The sequence below is a fragment of the Pelodiscus sinensis genome, chromosome 5 (assembly GCF_052426305.1).
Source record: "Pelodiscus sinensis isolate ZL-2025 chromosome 5, ASM5242630v1, whole genome shotgun sequence".
Classification (NCBI taxonomy): Eukaryota; Metazoa; Chordata; order Testudines; family Trionychidae; genus Pelodiscus; species Pelodiscus sinensis.
This window is the reverse complement of record NC_143056.1, coordinates 58,764,564-58,792,036: the sequence shown is the minus strand read 5'-3', so window position 1 is coordinate 58,792,036 and position 27,473 is coordinate 58,764,564. Positions and strand designations below refer to the sequence as shown.

General features: G+C 41.0%; 1 protein-coding gene and 1 long non-coding RNA gene across 7 annotated transcripts in view; one reads left to right on the top strand and one right to left on the bottom strand.

The window, feature by feature from the left end:
• Window positions 1-17,652, bottom strand: part of LOC112547388 (uncharacterized) — a 42,574-nt gene extending 24,922 nt beyond the window's left edge. Inside the window, exons 1-3 of one of the 2 annotated variants that reach the window (XR_003091131.2) lie at window positions 17,564-17,652; window positions 9,861-9,933; window positions 5,880-6,000 (exon numbers count right to left, since the gene is read on the bottom strand). This is a non-coding gene — a long non-coding RNA (uncharacterized LOC112547388). Of the gene's footprint in view, window positions 1-5,879; window positions 6,001-9,860; window positions 9,934-17,563 lie in introns of those variants that run through there. The other variant, XR_012903422.2, reaches the window with a different exon arrangement.
• The window catches only part of FMN1 (formin 1), a 372,953-nt gene that overhangs the window by 114,383 nt on the left and 231,097 nt on the right, over window positions 1-27,473 (top strand). For 2 of the 5 annotated variants that reach the window (XM_006132688.5, XM_025189465.3), the window contains exons 1-2: window positions 5,901-7,571; window positions 9,855-9,972. The exons of 2 other annotated variants lie outside the window; for them this stretch is intronic. In XM_006132688.5, the coding sequence (XP_006132750.3) occupies window positions 6,168-7,571; window positions 9,855-9,972 (1,522 nt within the window). In that variant the 5' untranslated portion in view covers window positions 5,901-6,167. Of the gene's footprint in view, window positions 1-5,900; window positions 7,572-9,854; window positions 9,973-27,473 lie in introns of those variants that run through there. One more of the 5 variants, XM_025189464.3, reaches the window with a different exon arrangement.

The following is a 27,473-nucleotide window of genomic DNA, read 5'->3' as shown; positions in this document are numbered from 1 at the left end:
GCTCCGCGGCTTTGCTCTGCTCTGCTCCCCCTCCCCCTGGTCTGCAGACCAGGGGGAGGGGGAGCAGAGCAGAGCAGAGCGGTGGAACACGCGGCCAGCTGACAGCCCAGACACGTCTGGGCTGTCAGCTGGCCCGTGCTCCGCTCTGCTCCCCCTCCCCCTAGTCTGCAGACCAGGGGGAGGGGGAGCAGAGCAGAGCAGAGCAGAGCAGAGCAGAGCGGCAGAACGGGCGGCCAGCTGACAGCCCAGACGCGCCTGGGCTGTCAGCTGGCCGCGTGCTCCGCTCTGCTCCCCCTCTCCCTCCCCCTTCCCCTGGTCTGCAGACCAGGGGGAGGGGGAGCAGAGCAGAGCAGAGCAGAGCGGCGGAACGGGCGGCCAGCTGACAGTCCAGACGCGCCTGGGCTGTCAGCTGGCCGCGTGCTCCGCTCTGCTCCCCCTCCCCCTGGTCTGGAGACCAGGGGGAGGGGGAGCAGAGCAGAGCGGAGCGGCAGAACGCGCGGCCAGCTGACAGCCCAGACGCGTCTGGGCTGTCAGCTGGCTGCGAGCTCCGCTCTGCTCCCCCTCCCCCTGGTCTGCAGACCAGGGGGAGGGGGAGCAGAGCAGAGCAGAGCGGCGGAACGCGCGGCCAGCTGACAGCCCAGACGCGTCTGGGCTGTCAGCTGGTCGCGCGTTCCGCCGCTCTGCTCCCCCTCCCCCTCCCCCTGGTCTGCTTTGCTTCCTCTCCGCCGCTTTGCTTCCTCTCCCTGGTCTGCTGGAGACCAGGGAGAGGAAGTGCCCCGTTCGTAACTGCGGATCCGACATAAGTCGGATCCGTGTAACTCGGGGACTGCCTGTACCTCTATCATATCCCCCCTCTGTCTCCTCTTTTCTAAACTGAGGAGTCCCAGTCGCTTTAACCTCTCCTCATATGGGACATGTTCCAAACCCCTAAACATTTTAGTTGCCCTTTTCTGAACTCTTTCCAAGGCCAAAATATCTTTTTTTGAGGTGAGGAGACCACATCTGTACACAGTATTCAACATGTGGGCGTACCATAGTTTTATACAGGGGCAGTAAGATATTCTGTGTCTTATTTTCTATCCCTTTCTTAATAATTCCTAGCATTCTGTTTGCCTTTTTGACCGCCGCTGCACACTGTGTGGAAGTTTTCAGAGAACTATCCACGATAACTCCAAGATCTCTTTCCTGATTTGTCATAGCCAAATTAGCCCCCATCATACTGTACCTATAATTGGGGTTATTTTTCCCGATGTGCATTTCTTTACACTTACCCACATTAAATTTCATTTGCCATTTTGATGCCCAATCACTCAGTTTGGTGAGATCTTTTTGGAGTCCCTCGCAGGCTGCTTCTGTCTTGACTATCCTAAACAGTTTTGTATCATCCACAAACTTTACCACCTCATTGCTTACCCCTTTCTCCAGTTCATTTATGAATAAGTTGAAAAGGATCGGTCCCAGGACTGACCCTTGGGGGACACCACTAGTTATCCCTTTCCATTCTGAAAATTTACCATTTATTCCTACTCTTTGTTTCCTGTCTTTTAACCAGTTCTCAATCCAAGAAAGGACCTTCCCTCTTATCCCGTGGCCATGTAATTTACACAAGAGCCTTTGGTGAGGCACCTTGTCAAAGGCTTTCTGAAAATCTAAGTATATTATATCTACCGGATCCCCCTTGTCTGCATGTTTGTTAACCCCTTCAAAGAACTCTAATAGATTAGTAAGACATGATTTCCTTTTACAGAAACCATGTTGACTTTTGTCCAACAAATTATGTTCTTCTATATGCCTCACAATTTTATTCTTTACTATTGTTTCGACCAATTTCCCCGGTACTGAAGTTAGGCTTACCTGTCTGTAATTGCCAGGATCACCTCTAGAGCCCTTTTTAAATACTGGTGTCACGTTGGCTACCTTCCAGTCATTAGGTACGGAAGGTTACAAAGCACAGATAATAGCTCAGCAATTTCCCATTTGAGTTCTTCTAGAACCCTTGGATGAATGTCATCCGGTCCCGGAGATTTGTTAACGTTAAGTTTTTCTATTTGTTCCAAAACCTCCTCTCATGACACTTCAATCCGGGACAGTTCCTCAGATTCATTACCCACCAAGGACGGTGCAGATTTGGGAATCTCCCCAATGTCCTCACCCGTGAAGATTGAAGCAAAGAAATCATTTAGTTTCTCCGCAATGGCTTTATCGTCCTTGATTGCTCCTTTTAAATCTTATAGTATTTGCTGAATATATGGAAGTGCTATTTAATAGTCATACAATGATAATAGTCTGGTATATATTATGGATGAGTGAGTTCAGTTTGAATAGGGCAGCTTGAAAAAGTCTAATAATTTATGGGCCAGACGCCTGGCAAGGGATCCATCATACCTATTATTTAAAAAGAATCCCACAGTAATTGGTCTGAGTTACTGTGCCTTCAGTGTGAGATGACCATATTTGAGAAGAGTAAAATAAACGGCAAGAGGAAAAGCACAACCATGGCAATAAAAACAGCAGAAAAAATAGTAGTGCAGGCAAAATAAAGCATTAGGAAAACCAAAAACCAAGTCTCTGTCCTGCGTCTTAACATAAAAATGGATGTAAATGTAAATGTCATGGGGTGGTCCATTAAGTTCACTTCACACTGCTTACATGATATAATGAGAGTTTAAAATACTCAGAGATTTGCACTAGAGAATTCCTATGTAAGGGGAATCTTCATCAGAACTAAGCTGGCAGAGGCTCCTTAGCACATCTTCTCCAGTGCAAGAGGCCCACAAAAAGGCTGTGGCAGAGCAAGGCTGTTGGTGTGAGACTTTATGCCAGTGGCTTAAGTTAAATTGCCCTGCCAGCCTTAATTTACTCCAGGGATGGGTGGCTGAGGACTGGGATTTGTTGTTGTTTTGTTTTTTTACAAGCTCCCCTTTTACTGTCGTGACAAATAGGAGGGATACTACCCTTTTCTGGACATCCCAGCCATTCAATTAATTAAATTAATTCCCCAGGAATGCTAGGGAAACAAGAAGTATTGGCAGGAGCCTAGGAGAACTAATTAAAACAGAGTGTGTGTTTTTGAATGGGAAACAGTGATCTTCTTGCTGCAGTCTTTGTAACCAGAGGAGAGCCGGAAGTCATGGATTGAGCCAAGAATAAGGTTGGAAATATCCAGTGATATCCATGCCTAGGGAAGGGCTAAAATTTAGAACAACAGATATATGAGTAGAAAAGGGAATGTTTAATCATACTCAATCAGGTTATTAATTTTTTTATTATTATTTTGGGGTTGTTGGGCTTCTCTGTGCTGAGCCCATGTGACTCTCCCCCCTCTCTACACTATAATCTTTAAACTGAATCTCAGGGAAGCAATTCTCTGAATTGTTAATCTTTCTTTTTTTCAGTTGCTTTGTGGTAACACCTAGAAGCCAAGTATGTTTTCTTTGTTTTGTTAATAAAAATTACCTTTTTAAGACCATGATTTGATTCCTGTATTTTAGAAGGCAGGAAGTTCTGTGTACGCACATGCCTAAAATTGCAAGGCCAGCTACTAAGAAATTACAGGTGTTTTTTTAAGCTCTCTCTAGGGAGAGGATTCAAGAGCTTAAGGGTACCCTACAAGAAGAAATTCCTAAATGCATCTTCCATGATTCTTAAAGGGGTTTTTACATTTGTGTGGTGGCAGCATATCATATGAGGTCAAGGAATCTGTGAGCTTGGAGAGTTTTTAAATAGAAGTTTTTAGTGGCAGGGTATTTAAGTCTTTTGCAGGCCCCCACTTTCTGACTTGAAATTCCAGAGTGGGAAACAGCCATGGCAGCCATGCTTCCAAAACCAGGGCAAACTTTTTTGGCCATAGCATGCAGACTTGAGACAACCAAAATCTGTAGTGAATTTAAGACAGATTTACCAAATTATTTAGTTGGGGGATAAAAAAGGAAAATATTTTAAAAAAATCAAAATTTTTCACTGCAACAATTTTGAAACAAAGCGTGATTTTTTTCAAAGTTCAAAACACCTTTTTATTTCATATTTCACAACAATGTATTGCTCTTACAAAAGGTAATAGCCCCCAAACTAAATAGAAGGTCTCATTCCAAGCAAAAGTGGTTTAATTTTACCTGAAATGAAATTTAAACAAACAAATAAAGATTCCATTTGGTCACTGACCCAACAAACTGGAAACGACCCCAAACTTTGAAGCATTAAAGCATTAAAAACAGATGAGGTGATGGGCAGTGGGACATACAGGCTGCATTGTTTGCTAAGCCACAAACAAAGATAAGACACTTGGAATGGTTCCCACCCTTGTCTTTGTGTGTTTATACATGCAAAAATATAATTCAGAAAGGTGTGTATATCTGAGATAAGTCAGTTTTGATCTTTGAGTAAAGGTCAGAAGTGTAATCAATTTTTGTTTTAGATCTTTTGAACTTTCTTACTTTGTCATCTTATATTTTCAACTACAACTTTACCTAATTATTTTTATGCTTTCTTAATTTTTTGAAATATTTAGGCGTAAAATTAAATATAATACATTGATGGTGCATTCCCTTAGTGCACAAGAAACAGAAGTGGGTATTGTCTGTTTCAATAACTAGCTTTGTAGTTACATTTTTTCTAAACGGGCATACCATGGTATATTATCTGCAAATGGCTTTTCTTCAGAGGGAGCTAAAAATCACATAAATGAATGATAGAAACTTCAGGGTGAGCAGCATACTTCAGGGTTAGCAGCATATTGTAATCTTCATAACTGGGTGAGTTATGGATCACTATCAGGAACATTAGCAGTATAATAATCACTGTGTCATCTCTAATAGGTCTCAATTTAACAAGTCTCTTAATGGAGCAGGAACAAGCAGCCAAGGAAACTGGGAAATTCTTGTGTATTTGCAGTTTCTGCTTTTTCTTAACTTGAAAAGAGGATAAAAATGAAACCGACAAATCTTAATGTGAGAGAAGTTTTGCAGAGTGTTTGCATGAGCCTTATTTATAAGTTGACAAATAAATATGTTTCCCTTAAAAATGCTGAGATTTACACATTTGTAGCTTTCACTCCCTAACAGTGAAATTACCTTAGAGAGACCCTTGCATTTATGTAGCCAATACACAGGAAATTATTGAACTAAAATGTCTCTGCGGAAGGCATTGTACTTTGAAATTTTTAAAAAAAGTAATACATCTGTTCTCTGAACAGTTAATTGCTCACTTCTGAGCTTTGACTGTTTACCCTGCCTACCCATATTGCTTTCTGTCATTGGGTGTGGTGAATGTTTGATAAGTACCTGTTTATAGTTCACAGAAATAGCTGTGGAGAGTTAAAACAGTAGTAATATGAAACCAGTCTTGTTGGTGGTTTTTTTTTTTTTTTTAACTGGCCCGGAGGCTGAAATCTGCATGCCAGATGAAACCTGCAGCAAAGCGGAAGAAGACAGCTTGATATTTTTTATTCAGTTTCAAGGGCACTAAGTCTATTTAGTGTGTCCAGCTGAGAAATCTGAACACTCCAGAAGATCAAAAAGCTTGTTTTTGTTTGGCAAAGATTTTTGAAGTATTATTTTGTCTGGATTTTAACTTTACAGAGTTTTTGTGGTGCTGGATTTGTTAAAGGCAAAATAGAAAAGATTATATGAAATAAGCTTTCAGAAATTTTTGGCTTATATTCACAACCCTTGCGCTGGCATAAGGAAGTAGGAAACTGTAAATGCCAATCTTTCAGTTGAACAGGCTTTCGTTTATAGAGTTGCTCTTCACTTTTAACAAGTAGGAAGTTGTATGTAGCCAGTAGGATTGCAGGAATTGGGGCAGTGATCATTGGTGGAGTTTTCAGCTGAGATTACAGTGCTGGCAGATTTTTCCTGACAAAAAGCCTTTTGTATAAAGGAACAAGTAACGACGCTGCCGAAAACTTTCAATACCTTATGTCAATATGCGGAGCCTTCTTGTTTCTCTTGGATTGTCTGGACTTGTAAAATTTGACAAATAGTTTTAGTCCATGCTGCAGCACTGAAAACAGGAAAAGAGGGATGGTGTGACTTACAGGAGACGGGCTTCCCTGATGCTACCAAAAGAAGAACTCCCATTGCATTTCCTGTTGTAAGTTAACTTCTATGCAATTCTTTCTTAATTAATCATAATAACAAAAGTTAAAGCTACATTGTGCTTTGACCAGCATGGAAGAAAATAATACTTCACCTGGCAGTGGTGAGTTTTCAGACCGGGGACATGCAACAGAGGCTGAACACAGCCAGCCTTTCTTCACTGCATTTTCTGTGAAAACACTTTTTGGATTTACTACTAAATTGGAACCTGTAACTTCAAAAAAACAAGCAGAGCTAAAGGCATTTCGAACTTTTGATGCTGATACAAAAACTGAAGCTGACAACCAAGACAAGAGTGGTGGTGTTGGTGATGATCTGGAAGTACATCATGTACTTCCCAAAACACATGAGGCTGACCCGGACGACTGTGGCCAGGCTGACCTGAATATGGAACTAGCTGAACAAAATGAATCACCTATTCCTTTATTAGAGTCTGTACAGCCTTCTTTCTCTGAACGCAACAGAGATGACAAAGATGAGATTTTTGTACAAGGCACTTTGGTTTATAATACGACAAGTGATACAGAGTCAGACAGTGAGAGTACAGACCTAAACAGTGATGGAGATGAAACAAGCAAATCTGTGTTAAATAATGTGGCTTCAACTGCTGAGTCTTTAGAGAATAAAAACCAGGATAAAGAATTGAAATCAGAAGGATCTAGTAAAAGTAACACTACTGTGGAGAGAGATGAAACTGAGTCAGCCTCACCAATTTCTCAGCAACTTCCAACAGAATTGAATGATGATCTGGAATGTAACTCAGCTCTAGAAGACAAAACATTAAAAGAAGAGAGCTACATTGACCCACCTTCTCTAGGGGAAAAATCTGAAGAGCCTACGAGTGGAGAGGAACAAGGGTCTTCTGCAAACTGCTCTAATCATACATCCTCCCCCAAATCAGCTGTGGGTGAAAAGACTTTTCAGCTACCTGCTTTCTTTAGTGGATTGCGTGTGCGAAAAAAAGGTCAAGCTGTAGAGAGCAGAGAGACTCTCACAGAAATTAAACAGAAAGACAGTGATTTGGCTCTGCTTAAATTAAAACAACCTGTTAAGAAATCTATGATTACATCAGACCTTCTCACTACGAAGAAACCATCTGAGCCTAAAACAAGCCCTACTTTCCTGGAACATCTGTCTCAGTTGCTAAACATTGAGGTCCCTAAAGGTGAAGATAAAGTTGAAGATTCAGGTGAGGAGACCAGTGAGACTGAGACCAATGGTGAAGGCCAGGAGAGTGAAGCCACCGATAGAACAGAGTCCCTGTCCCCTGCTGAAGAAACAAAACCCAGCCCAGCTGAGTCAGCACTGGATGCGTTTAAAGCTTTATTTACAAGACCTCCAAAAAAAGAGATGACTGCTGATGCTTCAGAACTTGAAGCCATAAAACGCAAAATGAAAAATGAAAAAGAGTCCCTGAAAGCAGTATTTGAAAGATCAAAATCAAAGTACGGGAATGGAGCATCTGACCTGAAATCTGTAGGTTTGAATTATTTTTACATTCTAAGGTCTGGAGGTAAATGGATATAAAATAATTTCTGTTGATAACATGATTGGTCTGAACTAAAATAACTAAGATCAAAATCTGAGGCATGGCTTCTGATTTTGTGAGCCTTAAGTATTGGCTTCCCAACTCATGACATTCTTAACTTTTTGACAAGCCCTGGACACCTATAGTTCTGAATGAAGTCAGGGAGAGCTATAGATGATGAGCACTCTTGTAAACAGGGCAAAAGATCTCTCAAGTTGGGAATCCAGAAAAACTAAGTGCCTAATTTTAAAAAAAAATATGTCTGTAAATCAGTTGCTTTTCTTGCACTGAATGTAGATGCTCTCTGAATCAAAGTTAAACTACAAGTATTTATTTTATATATTTTCAATTTATCCCAAAAGAGTGAAAATCAGTTTTTATTTTTATTGCAAATATTACATTTCAAATCATACACCTAGACTGCAAGAAAACCTAAGAGGGTTATCGGATCAGCATCAGCCTCAAATCTGCACTTTTTAAATGTCTTTCTTTCTAAAAGTATTTTTGTTTTTAAAGTCCTCGTAGAAAGAATTGTATTACAATGGATGATGCACTAGATAATAAGTTGTATACAATTTTCTGGGTGACTTACCCAAGAGAGAGGACTTAAAAGGCATTCTCTCTGTAGTTGTCCATAAACCTAAAGCCGGGTTTTATAAATACTTCCCCATGTTCAGCTGTACACAGGGCAGTTATCTCAGTGGAATCAATGGGACTATTTATCTGTTTATGGGTCTAGAGCCTCTGTCAGTATGATGTTTTGGATATGTGTATTTTAAGGGGGGAAGCTCCTACATGATTATAAATTAATAATAAGGATTTAAATTGAAATGCAAATAAATATAAAGCCTCTTTGAGCTAAATGAGCAGAAAAATGACACATTCTTTGGTAATTACAGGTGTGTGCAGGTGTAATTAATTCATAACATTTGTATGAATAAGGGTTGTGTGATTGGATCCTAAACCTGAAGCTGGATACCTTAAACTAGAGTTTGTTTGCCTGCACTCAAAGTTTTGAGCTTCCATTCTCAAATCTGTGTGGGGAGTGGGCTGTTGTTGGTTTTTGTTTAAACAAAAACCACTAAGAACTTTTCCTGGGTAGGCTGACCTTGTAGGCACAACACCAGCCTACAGTAAATTTCCTGTGGTGAGGAAAATGTAGATGTAGGAAGGGCATTAGTTATGCATGTGTGATAGTGACGTTAGTGATGTGATGTCCTTCTCCCATCTCCCAAAGCAGTTGCTACATTCCTTTTCTTCTTTTTTTCATCCTCATTGAGGCTACGTCTGGACTACATCCCTGTTGGCGCAGGGATGTAAATGAAGCACTTCAAAAGTGCAAATGAAGCTGGGATTTAAATATCCTGCACTTCATTTGTATAATCACGTAATGGCGCTCTTTCGAAAAAGCGCTATTTCAAAATTGAAACTGCAGTCTAGACGCAGTTCTTTCAAAAATGAGGTGCTTTTTCGGAAAGACCCTGTAAACCTCAAAAAATCCCAGCTTCAGTTGCATTTTCGAAGTGCTTCATTTACATCCCTCTGTCGACAGAGGAATGTAGTCTAGACATAGCCTGACTGAATTTCATGATAATGGAATGGAATCAAATTGATAATCATCCCAGTTCTAATTTTATAATGCAAATGAGTTGCAGTTATGGATGACCATTGCTTTAACTGTACAGTACGGCTACGTCTAGACTGGTCACATAAGACGGAATAGGCATGCAAAGCAGGCAAGTCAGAATAGGGAAATCCGCGGGGGATTTAAATATCCCCCGCGGGGTTTAAATAAACATGTCCGCCACTTTTTTTCCGGCTTGGGGAAAAGCAGGAAAAGAGCGTCTAGACTGGCGCGATCCTCCAGAATAAAGCCCTTTTCCGGAGGATCTCTTATTCCTACTTGCAAGTAGGTCCGATAACTTGCAAGTAGGAATAAGAGATCCTTCGGAAAAGGGCTTTATTCCGGAGGATCGCGCCAGTCTAGACGCTCTTTTCCGGCTTTTCCCCAAGCCAGAAAAAAAGCGGTGGCCATGTTTATTTAAATCCCCCGGGGGATATTTAAATCCCCCGCGGATTTCCCTATTCTGACTTGCCCGCTTTGCATGCCTATTCCGTCTTAAGTGGCCAGTCTAGGTGTAGCCTACAAGTTTAGTTAAACACAGCATTTGCCATTTTTTGAATAGATTAATGTTGCAACATTTTAATCTTCTCTTTCATATTTTTAATAGCCTGACCTGAATCCCTCAGAGCAAGATGACAAAACTCCAGGGAGACTCCACGCTATTTGGCCACCACCTGAAATTAATGCTGGAAAAGAAAAAGCAGGGTTAAAATACACTGAAGCAGGTAAAACAAAAAGGTGAAAGACTTGCAGAATGGATCATTGTAGGTTTGTGAAATATAAAAATATAGTGATTGTTTACCTAATCTAAAAAGCTAACCACATTTTATTTTTTCTCAGTATGGCATTAGTTACCATGACCTGATAGTTTCAAATTATGTGCCTATCTGTGGGTTTAGATGACATCTAAAGAAAATATAACCTTTTGAAACTTCCTGTGGGGGAAAGAGTTCATTGTTTTTGATATACTAGGCCAAGCAAATTTCTGGTGCAACTTTGTTTTAATTAGTGGAAGAATGAAGATGGTCTAATATGTTAGAATTACTAGAGATTATTTTTTCAATTGTGGGGGTGGAGGATTAGAACAGATTTTGGATATTGAATCTTCAAGATTCTAATCTGATTTTATTTAGGCATCATTGCATTTATATTTTTACATTCAAAGTGGAAGTAAGAGTATTACTGTGTTTGGTTTTGTTACTCCCTTTGCATAAGAACATAGGAATAGCCATATCCAATCAGATCGATGGTCCGTATATTTCAGTTTTCTGTGTACTGTATAACAGAACCCAGTACCAGATGGTTCAGCAGAAGATATGAGAAACCTAATGCTGGACATTTCAGGAATAGTATATCTGTAAGGGGATGTTTCATCCTAGCCCATATCAACTAGTTGCTAGCTTTTTCCCTTAGCATGAGGGTTCATATCCCTTAAAATATATTTGTTGTATCTAAGGTGACTCTTGGCTAATCTCATTATTCATACATTGTGGGATTTTTTTAAGTACCTAAATGAAAGGCAATGGGATCTGTATTCCTAATTCACCCAGTTACTTTTGAAAAACTTCCCCATAAATGATTTATTAGGATTAATTGGGATTAAAAAGGATTAAACTATTGGTTTTTATGATATATTCTGGCAATAAATTCTGCAATTTAATTGTACATGTCTGGTATTAGGTTTATGTCTGTTGTCTTTTCAATTTCAATGAAGGTCCACCTGCTCTTGTATTACTAGAGACAGGTGTAATTGATTTACTTTTCCTCTATCATTCATTATTTTGTTTGTTTCTATTGTGTTCCCTCTTACTAGTCTGGGGATTCTAAATTACCCAGTCTCATTCTTTTCACTCTCTCCTGACAATCTGTTATTTCTGAATTATTAATTAGTAGTATTCTCCTACCTATGGGCAAATGATGAGGAGTTATTTCAGTATTTTGCCACAGCCAAAAAAGGGAAGGTAGTTACGTTATTAGAGTGGAAAATCGAGAACTAGCACTCAAGGTTTTATTTCTGGCTCTGCAGTTGTCTCTGGGCTGATGATTTAACCTCTCTCTACTTTATTGTACTGCTTTATAAAATGGATAAAAAACCAGGAGTATCTGCTACATAGAAGTGTTTAGAAACGTAACTGCACTTTTTTTTTCAAGTACTATCAGGAACACAGTTTTTAAGTCATTTGACCAGGGTTGTCCCGTCAATACAGGCAAAATAGGTGGTTGCCTAGAGCACCAAGATAAACGACTGTTGAGGGCTTTGGAGGCGAGGGCGCCGATCATGCGTTTTGCCTAGGGCGCCAGTTGCCGGCAGCTCATCTAGGGCCGTTCCTGCATTTGACCCACCATACTTCTTCATAATAAATTGGATATCACATTCTATCTAGTCAGTCGGAAAAATCAGAGCAACCCCTAGATGAACAGAACAACATAAATGCAAAGTGCAGTATTTTAGCTTTTGACAAGATTTCCACTCTCTTTTTCTGACATTATTTGATTATTAAAAATTACTACATTACTACATTTTCTAACACAGAAAGTGAAAAGAGGACTTACTTCCTAGATGTCTACAGTGAAATATAATCTTTCATGGCAATAGGGAAAAATCTTTCAATAAACATGTCAATAGGGAAAAAAACTTTCAATAAACAAAAGTTACATATTGTAATGGGAGTGAGATGAACTAAGTAATGCTTTACTGACATGTGAATAGAAAAAGGGGACTTGCTTAGATCCCAAATATATTGTTGTTTGTGACTCAGATGTTCTTGGTGGCAGTGTAATGAACATGCTGATAGCATTCTAAGCCTTATTTTTATAGAGTCCAAATTCTACAGTCCCATTTTTCACTCAGGCCGTGTCCAGACTCAGGGGTTTTTTCGGGAAAAGTAGCCTTTTCCCGAAAAAACTTCCCCTGCATCCAGACTCAAGCTGCGTTCTTTCGAAATTATTTTGAAAGAACGCGGCTTTTCTTTCGATGGCGGTAAACCTCAATTTACGAGGAAGAACGCCTTCTTTCTAAAGTCCCTTTTTCGAAAGAACGCGTTCTTCAATGTAAAGAGGCCGTCTTCGAAAGAGAGCATCCAGACTCGCTGGGTGCTCTCTTTCGAAAAAGCGGATTTCTCTTTCGAAAGATCCGCCTGCAGTCTAGACGCGATCTTTTGAAAGAGGCTCTTTCGAAAGATGCTTTCGAAAGAGCCTCTTTCGAAAGAAGCCTGCAGTCTAGACATAGCCCCAGTGTCTGGCAGAGATAGGGATGTAGATGAAAACAGACTGCTTGGTGATTCAGTTGTGATGAAATGTAAGTGATGTTTTTACAGGAGTTGGGTGAAGGTTCTGTGTATAACATCTGTTGAGAATGCATGCTAGATTTATGCCTAATTTGTTAGTAGATTCTTGGTTCTTTTTGTTCCGTATTTACATTTGGATGCTAGAGAGAGACCAGTGGTGGACTGAAGTGAAACTGTGTGACTGGTCCAGACCATAATGAACTTTGCTTACAACCACTACTGAAGCTCATCCACAAACTCCTGCCAAGAGCAGATTGCTACTGGTGCAGAAGACACTGCACCTGGACTAGTAACAATCAGTTTAATTGAAACCTGCTTTGAATATATACAGCGCATACCCAAGAGTTCACTGATTTCTTGTTTGCTTTCAATTTAAGGGGATACTGTTGATCTTTAAGCAGTAGTGTGGGACTCTAGTTATTTGATAGAATGTTTCTTTGCAGAGAACTCATTCCAACAGCTACAACCACATACAAAGTTCTTTCTTTCAGAACCTAAGTTTAAACACTGTCTGGTGGTAGGGATCTTTCAGATATTGATTCTCCTCCCTGATTTTTTTTTTGGGGGGGGGGAAGAGTGGGGAAAATTGTTCCTTTCATTTATAGTCAGTCACAACTCGAGTCTAGCACAGTATTAAAATAACTTATTTTGTTTAGCAATTGATCAGTACGTAGTTTGTTTTGCTTTTGTTCTGAATTTGTATTTCTGCCACTAAAGCTCCAGCTGCCACAACAATAGAAGGCAATATGGAAACAATAATTGTGTTATATTATTTGAATTTTACTTACTTAAGTTAGGATTTGTTTCAGTTTAAAAATAAAAAAATATAAAAAATGCTTTTTAAAAAGGCAATCTTTCTAAAAGCACACCAAAAGATTAAAAATAAGAACAAAGTGCACCAAAAAGTCAAAAATAAAGTTTTAAGCTAGCAATGTAGGAAAATGATTGTCTGGCTAAGTACAATTCAATGTAGTTGCTAATTGCTAGCCAACCAATCTTTCTCCTACATTGCTAGCTTAAAACTTTATTTTTGCCTTTTTGGTGCACTTTGTTCTTATTTTTAGTCATTTGGTGCACTTTTAGAAAGATTTTTTTTAAAAGTGTTTTTTATTTTTATTTTTAGTTTTAGTTTTTGGTCGTAAATCTAGTGTGTTTCAACTAATAAAAAGTCCAAGGTTCGTTTTGATCCTCTTATATATTTTGAGCTAGTCTTGTTTCCAAAAATTTTTTGGAAGGGCTTCTGAAAAGTTTGAGGTGACTGGAATTCGTGTAAGGGTGTTCACGGTGCTAGATGTTATAGAAACACAGAACAAACCTACCATCCCAAATATAAGTGAGACAACAGATGAGCACAATTGAGAAAAAGGGTGGGGAGAGAAGGCAACGAACAAAAAGAGCTGTCATGGAACACCAACTTCCCAGCTATGGGTGCTGTACACATTATAGCACAAGTAGGCTGTCAGGGGGCAATTGAGGAAGCTGTGGATGTTGCTGGGGATTGCACTTGATAGATAAGGGTAGTGGGGAGCTGTTTGTTGGAACTCTTCTTTGTTAGTTTTTCGTAACCTTAAAATAATATTTTAAAATGTATGTGCAAATGTGGGGTGGGGAGCTAAGCCTGGGCTGTGCCCAGGGGTTAAACATTGTGGGGAGTTACATGGGAAGGAGGGCAAGCAGAGGAGTGGCGGGGGGGGGTTACACATGTTGGGGGAGAGCAGGGTTGGCTGGGGATGCTCGGGACAGGCTAGGGAGAATCGCTGGCTGTGGAGAGCACTGGGCTGGAGGGGCAGCCGGTGGCAGCCATGTGGGTCTCCTCTGGGAGAGTGGGAATATTATGGGCTGGAGCAGAGCACTGGGCTGGCAGGGCAGCTGGTGGCAGTCACGCGAGTCTCCCCTGGAGGGCGGGAGTATTTTGGATTGGGGCACGTCTATGGCAGGACGGAGGTCTGCTTATGGTGTGCTCTTACCTGCAGCACCACGCAGCCAGCTCCCCTCCGCCACAAGCCGAGGCTCACCCGCAACGGCTTCCATGGTCAAGCCAGCAGGGTGGGAGAGCAGCAGCAAGCAGCCCACAATGGCTCCCACAGTCAGGTCAGCGGGGGGTGGGGAGGAGCGGCAGCAAGAGGCCTGTGTCAGCTCCTGCAGTCAGGCCGGCAGGGTGGCAATCTGGCACTGAGCCAGGCAGCAGAGCACGCCTGCAAGAGCTGGTGGAGACGGCCGCGTTGGTGCATGTGCAGGAGCAGGAAGTTGAAAATCCCATGACAGACATACTAGAATGGTGCCTGCTCAATAGAAAGATTGTCTAATTACAAAACAATATGACCCTCACCACATTCACTAAACTTTAACTGGCCACTTTTATGTGCCATTTCCAAGGATAAATCTCAAAGCTAATATCTCTTCCTTCTGTACCCAATAGCCTTGTTTATGAGAATTCATGTAAATCCTTTTCCCCAGCATAAACATTTGAATGAGTAACATGGTCTTGGTGAACTGCTGTAGGTTTTTGTTTTGTGATCATTAGAGATTAGTGACTATAATAAGTCATTTTGAACATTTTATTTCTGTAAAAAAATTGTGTACCTTCTATACTTACAAGTACTCTATAAAACACAGCTGCAAAGGTTTATTTAACTCTAAGTTTTTTCTTTCTTTATAAATAAGTGTCACTGAATCCCATTCCCTTTGTCTCAGCAGTGGCTGAGTTGCAACAGGAAGGTGCACTAGAACCTCTAGGGCACTAGAATCATACTGAGGTGGAGTTTATGGCTTCATTCTCTCTAGAACAGGGTTTCCCAACCTATGGGTCGGGACCAAATATGGGTCACCATTACATTTCAAAAGAGTTGCCAAGTATCCCCCCCAAGTGGCTCTGCTCTCCCTCCTCCCCCCATTTTTGAATTGCCTTGAGTCACCAAGTCTTCCTGAATTGTCAAAATGGGTCCCCATCTGGAAAAGGTTGGGAACCACTGCTCTAGAAACTGGGGGAAGAATGAATCCCATCTCCAGGATGGGAAGGAAAACTGCTAGCAATTTGTACCTGGGGGAAATGGGAATGCCTGGGCTATATGCTCTCTTTTACCTCTTTACCTGGCTTTTACCCCTGCTGTGCTCCTTGGCTTCTGCTCCCTGGTGACTGCAAGAATTTAGGCTTCTTGTTGCCTACTCAGCAGGCATCAAGGTGACTCTGATGAAGCGGGATGAATGACTAACTGCAGAAAAGCAGTAATAGATATGTAGCCGTGTTAGTCTGGTCTAGCTGAAACAAAAAACAGGACTATGTATTACTTTAAAGACTACCAAGATGGTTCATTAGGTGATGAGCTTTCGTGGGCCAGACCCACTTCCTCAGATGAAATTGTGGAAGAAAATTAGCACAACCATATATACCAAAGGATACAATAAAAAAAAAATGAACACATGTGAAAAGGACAAATCAAATTTCAGAACAGAAGAGGGATGGGGGCGGGGGGAGGTAAATGTCTGTGAGCTAATGATATTAGACGTGATAACCATCTTGTTAGTCTTTAAGTAATACATAGTCCTGTTTTTTGTTTCAGCTAGACCAGACTAACACAGCTACATATCTATTACTGTTCTTGAACTTATAACTCAATTGGTTAGGTCCAATAATGGTATCAGCAGAGTGAATATGTGGACAAAGCTGGCAACGGGGTTTGTTGTAAGGGAAAGTTCCAGGGTTGGTGTTAGTGGGGTATGTCCTTTGGTTGTTGGTAAGAATCATCTTGAGGTTAGGTGGTTGTCTATAGGGATACGTCTAAACTACATGGCTCTGTCGACGGAGCCATGTAGATTTGTTTGTTTGGCAAAGGGAAATGAAGCTGCGATTTTAAATAATCGTGGCTTCATTTAAATTTAAATGGCTGCCGCACTGAGCCGACAAACAGCTGGTCAGCTGTTTGTCGGCTCAGCGCGCTAGTCTGGACTCTAGTCCCCTACCGACATGAAAGCCCTTTATCGACCTCCCCAGTAAACCTCATCCTTCGAGGCATTATTTAAATCACGGCTTCATTTCCCTTTGTTGATCAGCCTAATCTACTTGGCTCCATCGATGGAGCCATGTAGTTTAGACATACCTTAGGAGACTATGGGTCTGTCTCCCAGAGCCTCTCGGAGTTTAGTATCCTATTGACTAGGCACTGCTGAGCACCCACATCTGCCTGTTCGCCCCCAATCTAATCTCTTCTTTTGCAGTTCCTGATGTTTGTCATTCCCATCTTCCAGACCTGGGGCATTGGCAGGCCATTCCCAGCATTCTTCACTCCCTCATCCTTCCCAGACCTGGTGTGGTAAGACGGGAGAGGAGTTGAATGAGGGAAAGAAGGAGACAGATGCATTTAGCTCTTTTTGCTCCCTTTTCCCTTAGTCTAAGAATGGTGTCAGCTACTTCCCTTCCTTGTCTACTAACCAAAAAGCCCTCTCTGCTCCTGAGGGCAAGAGTGGAGACCTCAGGATGTTCTCTACAGAGGGTAAGAAAGTAGGAAATGCAGCCAATTAGAAGGAGTTTTCCTTTGGGTATGGTAATCCTGAAATTTTGTGACAGGCCTGGGATTTCTCCCATTATAGCTACCCTGGCTATAAAAATTGTCAATCAAAAAACCCCCAACTAAGTATCCCTTTACTATATTACAGCATTTGAAGCTGGGAACAGTGCAGGGAGTGTTTTCATTCATAGTTAAATGAGTATTCTTTGCATGTGCATAGTTTATCCATGAAGTAAAAGAGCCTTCAGTACATAACACCCTTGTGTTTGAAGAATTGGTAGCAGCAAGACACATAAGGGGAAAAATGCAGGTAAGAAGATTCCTGTTAAAAAATGCTTGTTTAATAAACAGTAGACCTAGTAGTGAGTTGAAAATGGAACAACTTGTCCTATTGCTTAAACAAAGGGGAAAAAGGATGATAAAATAATGGAAAAAAAGAAGATAGGACTTTTTGGCATTTGTATTGGAGACAATTTTGAAATAAATCAGACTGAAATATACATCCATTTAGCATTCATACCTACTTAAGAACCATTTTTAGTTAATTCTCTTGTTTATATTTTAAGCAAGTTTCTGTTCCCTCAGCCTGTCTTTCCATCATACTTGATTCTACAGAGAAGTCATGCTGTCTCTATGGCACCGCTGTTTCTATGGCAACAGACTCGGATGTTATACACAGAATTTTGATTTCTTTGTGGTAAAGAGAAAGCAGGTTTTGAAGGAGAGATCCCCTATTGAAACATAGGTGTTTTAAATGATAGCAAAAGAAATGCCCTCCTTGAGCACATTTATACCAAATCAGAGGCTTGTATACTAGTCTGTTGTGGTCTGAGCGTAAGAGAGAGCTACAAACTCACAAGCTCTAATCATGGCTTTTATACAGCCTTCCTTTGTGGGCAAATTACTTATCCTGTCTCTCTTATTCTTCATCTGTAAAATTGAGGTAATATTTAAATACAGAGGTGACAGTAAGCAGGTGCTCCAGCAAGAGCTGGCTGAGATCCTGCAAAAGCCAGCAGGGTGCTATTTAAAGAGGTGGCAGGGACCAGAGTTGCAATAGGACAGTACCTGGAAAAACATTTTTAAATTACTTTCACCCGTGTTTAAATACCTTCATAAGGATGGAGTTAAAGTCATATATAGAGGAGAATATTTGCAATATTTTCTATATGAATAAGGAATAATATTATGTCTTTCTGAAGTTACTTTTGCCAGCTAACCAACAACAGACAGATTTGTTAGGGATCTCTTCAGGCAAAAAGAGAGGAAATGAGCACTCCACTTCAAGGCAGAGCCTATTCTTTTGAACAACCAATTGGGTGCTAGAATATACATGAATCTGTTTCACTTTATGTTCTTACTTGCCAACACTTCATATTCTCAGAGGTTTCATGAGGACATATTTTTTCAAGCCGCAAAACCTCACTACTTTTACTGTCATTATTGCTAGCTATTTAGAATGGAAATGGTGGAATCTGACCCTCAAGTGGAAATGTTATGTCACCATGAAGAAAGTGATCATATTTTACATATGAGCTTCCTACCTTCGGTGCCTGGATGTGGAGTTTTTACTGCAAAGATCTGATTTAATTAACTTCAGGCAAAACCGCAAAGCATTCTGTATTTTAATGAAAGCCTGATTCCACAGTCCTCTCTCAAAGCTCTGCATAATTTTATTTATGCTCCTTGTCAAGCTTCATATAATCATCAATAATGTTACTACTGTTGTTAAGTTTATTATTATTTGTATTGTATTAGAGCAGTATTTCCCAATCTTTTTTTATAAAGTACCACATTTAAAAAAAAAAAAAAGTACCCCCAGTACCTACAGTTGTCAGACACACCAATTTTTTTTCTAGCATTGCAACACATTTGTTTAAACAACTTAAGCGTAGCTGGGTGAGTGATGACATTTTTGGGTGTAACAAGTACAAAAATAATAAACCACTGTAAAACTTAAAACAAAAATTCAGTTTTCTCCAAATTTCAGTTGTGTTGGTATACCCCCCCAGACTGCTCTCGAGTACCCCTAATGGTACTCGAACCACTGGTTGAGAAATACTGCATTAGAACCTAGGAACCCTGTCATAGCTCTGGACTTCTGGCAATGTCTTTGCTTTGGATCATCAGCTGTTTTATTTTAAATCCTCTGTGATGACATTTTCTTATACAAATATTGCATATGCTTTATTATCGATTTGATAATAGACTACTTACCATAGGCTTGCATTGGCTATATCTTAGCAATTAAAGCATTCCATGGAAGAAACCATATTTTACTGCTGAGATCAGGACTGGTGACAGACTTTGCTGGGCCCTCGACAATGTGAGGAGGGGGATTTGGCTCTGGGCCACCAAGAAGGGGCAGGACCTTGGTCAGAAGGGGTGGTGCTTGGGGTAGCTAACCCTCAGCACCATCTCTGGACTGCACTGTGTGGAGCTCTGGCAGTGATTTAAATAGCTTGGGACTCTGGCCTCTGCTGCCGCCCTGGTAGCAGCAGTTACAGCCTAGAGCCCTTGGTCCTTTTAAATCACTCAGCTCCAACTGTCCCCTTCACCCTACCACCCCACACTTCCCTTTTCAGTGGCCCTTCCTGAAATGCAAAAATAGAATTAGAAAGCCTGTTCTTTTGGAATGTCAGTTATGACTTGTGTGATGCACTTTGATTTTGGTACAGGCAGTCCCCGGGTTACGTACAAGATAGGGACTGTAGGTTTGTTCTTAAGTTGAATCTGTATGTAAGTCGGAACTGGCGTCCAGATTCAGCCGCTGCTGAAACTGACCGCCAGTTCTGACTTACATACAGATTCAATTTAAGAACCCCAAGCTTCCCCAAGTCAGCTGCTGCTGAAACTGATCAGTGGCTGATTCCAGGAAGCCTGGGGCAGAGCAACTCTGCCTCGGGCTTCCTGTAGTCAGCGCTGGTCAGTTTCAGCAGCGGCTGACTTGGGGACGCCTGGGGCAGAGCAGCTGGGGTGCTGCTGGGTTGCTCCAGTAGCACCGCTCCTCGGCGCTACTGGACCAACCCAGCAGCACCCCAGCTGCTCTGCTCCAGGGTCCAAAACAAAAGCCTGGTATGCTGGGGGGGGGGCACACTAGCCGCCCCCCCCCCCCCAGAAGACCAGGGACACGGGGAGCAGAGCCGCAGCGGCAGCGGGGTGCCGTGCCTCTGAGGCTTTGCTCTGGCAAAGCCTCAGAGGCACGGGACCCCCCCCACGGCTGCGGCTTCAGTCCCGGTGCCTGTGGTCTGCTGGGGACGGTCCCCAGCAGACCACAGGCACCGGGACTGAAGCGGCAGCAGCGGCGGTTCCCTGCACTTCTGAGGCTTTGCTCTGTTTGCTCTATGTGCTGCTGAAGCGTGTCTGGTGAAGACACTCTAAGTCTCTGCCAATGGGAGAATGCTTTCCCATTAGCTTCCACCTCTTGTGCAAGTGAAATAGTTATGCTATGTCAGTGCATCACATAGCACCAGCATGGACACCACTTAGGTCACCGCAACTTGCATTTTTAGAGGGAAGGTTGTCTTTTTTAAGATCATCTTAAGCAATAGTGTAGATCTGCCTTCAGAGTTACTTGAATTAATTTGATTTTAACAGTTGTTATTTAGAAATATTAAAATCTATAGAGGTAACATTTTATTAATGAATAGAAAGGATTAAGTAGGAATATATTAGGGGAAAACAATAAAACAACTACACTGTTGTGGGCATATTGCCTGACATTGAAGTTTTTGCGATTGACTGTAACTGGCCAATTTGACTACAGTTCATATGTTGATGGAAGTAGGAGTTTTAAATTATTATATTATTTGTCACCAACTATATAAAGTGACAGATGTGTTAAATCGTACCAAGTTGGAATACCATTTGGCAAGCTGAATTAGATTTCTGTTGGGGAGCTGATGCTTTTATTATAAGCCAGCTTGTCACTTGTTACTAGTGCAGCCATTTTAACTTTATACCTTCCAAGTGATACTCCTCTAGAATGACTGTCACACCTTTGCTCCTAGTGTCAGTATCTCATTCAGGCCAACTGAAATTTAACTAAGAAGGATGATGAGCAGTGAGCAAAGATTCCCTATCATCTCTAGGTTGATATGCCTTTACTTTTCTGTGTGGGGAGGAAGGGAAGCTGAAATCCAAGGGATTCATGCCCATGCAGGATATTGTAACCCAGGCCCTGCTGTCCAGGGCTGAAGCCCTTTGACTTTAGGATGTGGGGCTCAGACTTCACTGCCCTGCTATACTTTCTGCAAATTGGCATAGGAATATGCATAACTCAAAGATGCTTTATGCAAAACAGGTCATGTAACATATCATTTTTGAAGTTACTGAAGTTAAAGCTACTGAATCTGTTTAATCTATTTTTATGCCTGTGTCATTCTTTGTATGTGAAGTTAGAAATATGAAGTGTGAATCTGTTTTTACTTCTAAATGTGCTAATGAGGTCCATTAGTTATACTTTAGGGCTAGTTATACTTTAGGGCATGATCTTCCACAAGAGTTCTTGTGCAAAAACTCTTCCAAAAGAGAGCGTCTACACTGGCATGGATGCTCTTGCGCAGAAGCACATCTCTTGTGCAAATGCACATGCTAGTGTAGACGCTCTTTTGCGCAAGAAAGCTCTGATGGCCATTTTAACCATAGGATTTTCTTGTGCAAGAAATTCACGTGGCTGGTTTACACTGGCTTCTTGTGCAAGAATAGCTGCACAAGAGAACGTCAGTGAACATCAGGGGGAAGGGCTACCAGAGCTATATAAGCCTGTGACTCAGCGACCAGGGAGAGCGTGGCCAGGAACAGCTAACAGGAGAGTTTGGAGCAGGAGTTTAGAGGGGGTGTTTAGAGGGCACTAGTGACTTCTGACCTTCTTTAAAACATAACTCTTAGAATAATCTATATTCCAGAGGTTTAAAAAGAATCCCAGTTTATACTTACACTAATTCATTAGAAAAATGGAGACAGAAGCCCAGCAGCAGAGTGTAACATGTATGATTATGGTGAGGAGTCCTGTGGCACCTTATAGACTAACTGAAGTGTAGGAGCATAAGCTTTCGTGGGCAAAGACCCACTTCGTCAGATGCATGTAGTGGAAATTTCCAGAGGCAGATGTAAATATGCAGGCCAGGATCAGGCTGGAGATGACCAGGTGGATCTAATCAAGGAGGATGAGGCCCACTTCTAGCAGCTGATCTGGAGGTGTGAATTCCAAGAGAGCAGAAGCTGCCTTTGTAGTTAGCAAGCCATTCACAGTCTTTGTTTAATCCTGAGTTGATTGTGTCAAACTTGAAGATGAACTGTAGTTCAGCAGTTTCTCTTTGAAGTCTGGTCCTGAAGTTTTTTTGCTGCAGGATGGCTACCTTTAGATCTGCAATTGTGTGTCCAGGAAGATTGAAGTGTTCCCCTACAGGTTTTTGTATGTTGCCATTCCTAATATCAGATTTGTGTCCATTGATTCTTTTACGTAGGGACTGTCCAGTTTGGCCGATGTATATAGCAGTGGGGCATTGTTGGAACATGATGGCATATATTACGTTGGTAGATGTGCAGGAGAATGTACCAGTGACAGTATGGCTGATCTGGTTAGGTCCTGTGATGGTGTTGCTGGTGTATATATGTGGGCAGAGTTGGCACCGAGGTTTGTTGCAAGGATTGGTTCTTGAGTTCAAGTTATTATGGTGCGGTGTGTAGTTGATGGTGATAATATGCTTCAGGTTGGTGGGTTGTCTGTGGGCAAGGACCGGCCTACCTCCCAAGGCCTGTGAAAGGGAGGGATCATTGTCCAGGATGGGTTGTAGATCACTAATGATGCATTGGAGAGGTTTTAGCTGGGGACTGTAGGTGATGGCCAGTGGTGTTCTGTTGGACCTCCCGTGTAGATTGATCCATGCTGAGGTTGATGGTGGGGTGGAAGCTGTTGAAATCATGGTGAAATCCTGGACACCACGGTACAAATAAGTGACGGTCACATCAATACCACCCTATACCGAAAACCTACCGACTGCTACACTTACCTGCATGCCTCCAGCTTCCATCCTGGACACACCACACGATCCATTGTTTACAGCCAAGCACTGAGGTACAACCGCATATGCTCCAAACCCTCAGAGAGAGACCTACACCTACAAGATCTTCAACAAGCATTCTGTAAACTGCAATACCTACATGAGGAAGTGAGGAGACAGATTGACAGAGCCAGATGTGTACCCAGAAGCCTCCTGCTACGGGACAAGCCCAAGAAAGAAACCAACAGAACACCACTGACCATCACCTACTCAAACTGCTGATCCTAGTGGAAGGGAAGTCAATATCTAAAAGCCGTTCCACTTAGCAAAATAGAATAATCACTCAGGTTTTGGTCCCAGAATTTTCCAAAATAGATGGGACATGTGATTTAATAGCAAATCCTATGGGTTTAATGGAATTTACTCTCTTGTATCAGATTTTGTTCTGCAGACTTAACATCTTGGATCAGAACAAGCTCAAACATAGAATTCTGGATCTGGATTTAGATCAGAGTTTTGGGCCTCACTCCCATATTGAAAAAACATATGCTGTTATCTGTATGGGATCCATTTTATTTTACATATGAAGGTATTTCATATGTATAGTGTTAAATCCTCCAGCTGTCCCAGTCTCAGGCACCTTAAAGTATACACTTATTGTTACTAGCAAAGGCACACTAGTAAACTAAATTTAGTGGGGCCAATCTGAATGCCTTTGTCCCAGAAGGTGGTCCATCCTGGAAACTACCGTATCTATCACCGGCGGATTTTTCCAGTCTGAAATAAGCACAGACACGAATGTCAAATTTAAAAGATATATTGAATACAACAGGTAACAACACAAAGAATAACCCCAGAATACAATACTGCATAAATCAACTCCTCACCCCAGAAGTAATAGATGATAGCACAGTATAACTAAACAGGAAAGCACTGTACTCAGTCTGTTCTAAAGTCAGATGACAGCCGAGGCTCAGGACCTTCAACCCGATGGTATAGGCAGCCTCAGGGGAGGAACACTGGGGAGTCCAACTGATGATTCGTTGATGGTATGATGGTGGGTATGTTACACAGGCATCCGATGGTAATCAGTTCTCAGCTCCAAAATAGGGCCTTCGCCACAGTGGTTGGAGTGGAACGGGGTGATAGGCAACTACTCTCGGTCTGGAGCTACAGGTAGCTAAAACCTGCAATGCTGGGCAATTGCCACTGTAGTGAGCTAATGCACCCTGCAGGTAGCAGTGGAATTGAGTCTGGTCTGGTCTGATCTGGTCTGTTGGGAAGCAGGTCCCAGCCTTCGCCACAGCTCTTCTTCAACAGCAATCCAAACTACTAGCTACCTGAAGATGAGAAGGGAGCAGGAGGAGAGTCTGATCCCTTCAGGGGTCTGAGCTTATAAAGATCCCAAGGCAGGAAACAGCAGGAGTGTCTCTGGTGCACAAGGTGTAGTGTTGGGTGCAAATTAGCATTCCTAATGCAGACTTTAGTGCCATGTGCAGAGCAGCAGTGTTGTGTGCACAGCCATGTGCTGTGTGCAAACGATGGTTTTTGGCAGCAAAAGTCTTTTCGTCCTTTGGGTTCCATTTTGATTTCAGTGTAACACTCAAGATTCCATTTTGATTTTAGTGTCCTTCTGGTTGTAATGTCCTTGATCTTAATATTCTTACAGTCAACATTATTGTATAAGTCTGTTGTCTAGAATTAGGTGCATTGTACACTGAAATATATAATCTGAGTAGACAAACAAGTATCTTCCTTTTATTTAATCTTTTGCTGGGTGGAATGGGTGGAAAGAATTTGTAATGTTTATAAGAAATACCTTATTAACTTTGCTCCTGTTTGTTGGCTGGGTGGTATTTATTTGAGGTATCATTCTATTAGAATTTTACCACTGTAACAGGGCAATTGCACACTATATCATGTGATCTAATCATATAATGATTTTTCCGTAAATATGGAGTGTGAAGAATATTTACTGACACATAAATCAGGCTGCAGGTGCCCAACAGCAATATTTCTATTGCAGCTTTTCTGAGAGGGATAGAAGTGACAGGTGAGGTTATTAATGTCTGTCATCAAATAAATGAGTAGTAGCTGTAGGCTTACCTGTGAGAAGGGAAGTAAGATCAATCAGATAGTTACTCAGGTGATTACCTCTGAACAATGCTTCATGTTGCTTTGCCTTCTGAGGGAATGGAAGCTGTGTTCTTTGTTTATGCAGAAGAGACACCAAGTCTTTACATGTTTTCTCTTGTGAAGCCCAAACACTTACAGAACTTGTTTTATTTTATTGAAATGGTTGGCCTCCATTATTTAGGTCATTCATTATCTGTTTGCTGAGATCATTCCATTTACACTAAAAAGTTTAATAATTATACTTACTGTAACAACTTAGCGATAGTCAATGTTTGATTAGAGAGTGGACTTAATAATTAGATTTAATTTAGACCACTCTGAATATCCAGATCTCAACAATTGTCCATTCAGATTACTTCTTCACCTTATTGTTCTGGGGGTAATCTTCCCCAGTCAATTGCAACTGCATTTCTCCACTACCCACACTTTTATCTCAGAATCTTCACAGATCTTAGTTGATCATACTGTTTTGAAACTTTAAGCCTAGATTGACCTTGTGATGTCATTTTTCTCCCCACTAATCTGAAAAAGGTCTGGTCGCGCTGGAAGGGAGGTTGCTCATTCTTTGCTTTGCAAAAAGAGGGAACAAGAAACTGTGTTAAGCTACTGCTGGGTAGGTGACTTGGGGGGGGGGGCCTTGGATATTTTTGGGATTAAAAAGCAAAGAAGACTACAGGGTAACAGTGGCAGGATGAAACTAAGTATGAAGGGGAGGGGAATCTTTGGGGAAGAAACAGAAGAGAGGTAAAAAATATATGCAGGATGAAGAGGGAAATCAGTTGAGGAAAATGGAGAAATGCTGGGAAAGATGAAAAAACTAATCAACAGTGAGCAGAAATAAATGAAAAGGAAAGAGAAGGAAAAACCAAATATATGCAGCTTTAGGGCTAAGAACAATGCATGTTAATTGCCATTTGCATGTTGCCTCTCAAACTGTGATAATTATATTGGTGCTTATTTGCTTTTGGTGTATATGTACACACGTTTCTCTGCAAAGTACAAATTTCTTATTCCAAGGGACCATTACTCTAAGACTTGATTTGACCACTGTACCAATAGCACTTCAAATATTCATTGTGACAGCAAAATACTATAAAAATCAACTCTCACTTTAATTATTGTGTCCCCCAAGTTCAAACTAGATATTTTTCACAAAAAATAAAAAAAATAAAAAAATCTAACTTCATGGAATTACCACAGCTTTTTTAAGAAAATATCTAATTTTATAAAATTTCTAATATTTTAAATTATACAGTTAAAAGGCTACAAAAATTTATATACATCAATTTTCTATTTCATTCAGGTTTGTTATTGTTAATTCTAACTTGCTCTTTCTAATGTACCAGTACAACAATTCAAGATTTTCACTGCAAACACTACAAAACACTTTTAGGTGGCACTTTAAAACTTAATGGAAACATTTCTGCTCATCACAGTTTTAACAAGCCTTAAATGTTGAGTTTAAACGGACTTAAAAGTATATAAGGGATTTTTTGTTAAAATACTACATCCCCCTAAACTGTCCCCTTAAAAATACAATATAAAGGAATTTAAATAGATCTAGAATTAATTTTAAATAGCAGTACAAACTGGAATATTTTGTAGTTGCTGAAGATAATAGTTTGTCAGTTACATTAGCATGAGTTTGTTGGACAAGAATTTTAGAGCATTCCTTATTCAGACAGTAGGAGTACTGGTGCACATAGTGGCTGAAGCAGAAAATTGCATGGGAAAGTAATGGAGGTGGGAATTTAGTGAGTTCTTCAGAAGAAAAGATGAAAGTATTGAGACTAGTGGAGCTAGACTCAGTGTTCCCTCTGAACTGTGGGGCAGCACAGTTTCACAGGTGATTAATCAGCCTGCCCAGTCAGATATTCCCTCTAAACTTCAGTGCAGCACAGCTTCACAAGTGATTAATCAGCCCCACCCATTCAGTCTGCTCCATGCAGGGAGTTCTGAGCCTACTGGAGCTGGTGATGTATATGAACAAACAAATGAAGAAATTATCCTGTTCAGAACTAGTAGTGAATTGGTATGATTAGGAGTAATGAAGAATCAATATTGTAGAATGTGCTACAGTAGAGTAATGGTACATTGTTCTTTAGTTTAAACTTTTTTTGGTATGATTGTTAATCAGCAGTTAAGTTTCTTTTTTCTTTTAGCTGTATTTTTCTGGTACTCCTCTTTACTCAGTTTAAGATTTGAGATTTTTTAAAAATAAAAATGAATGTATTAGCCAAGAATCTGCTACCCAATTTACTGTTCTTCATTATGAATTTTGCAACTTATTATT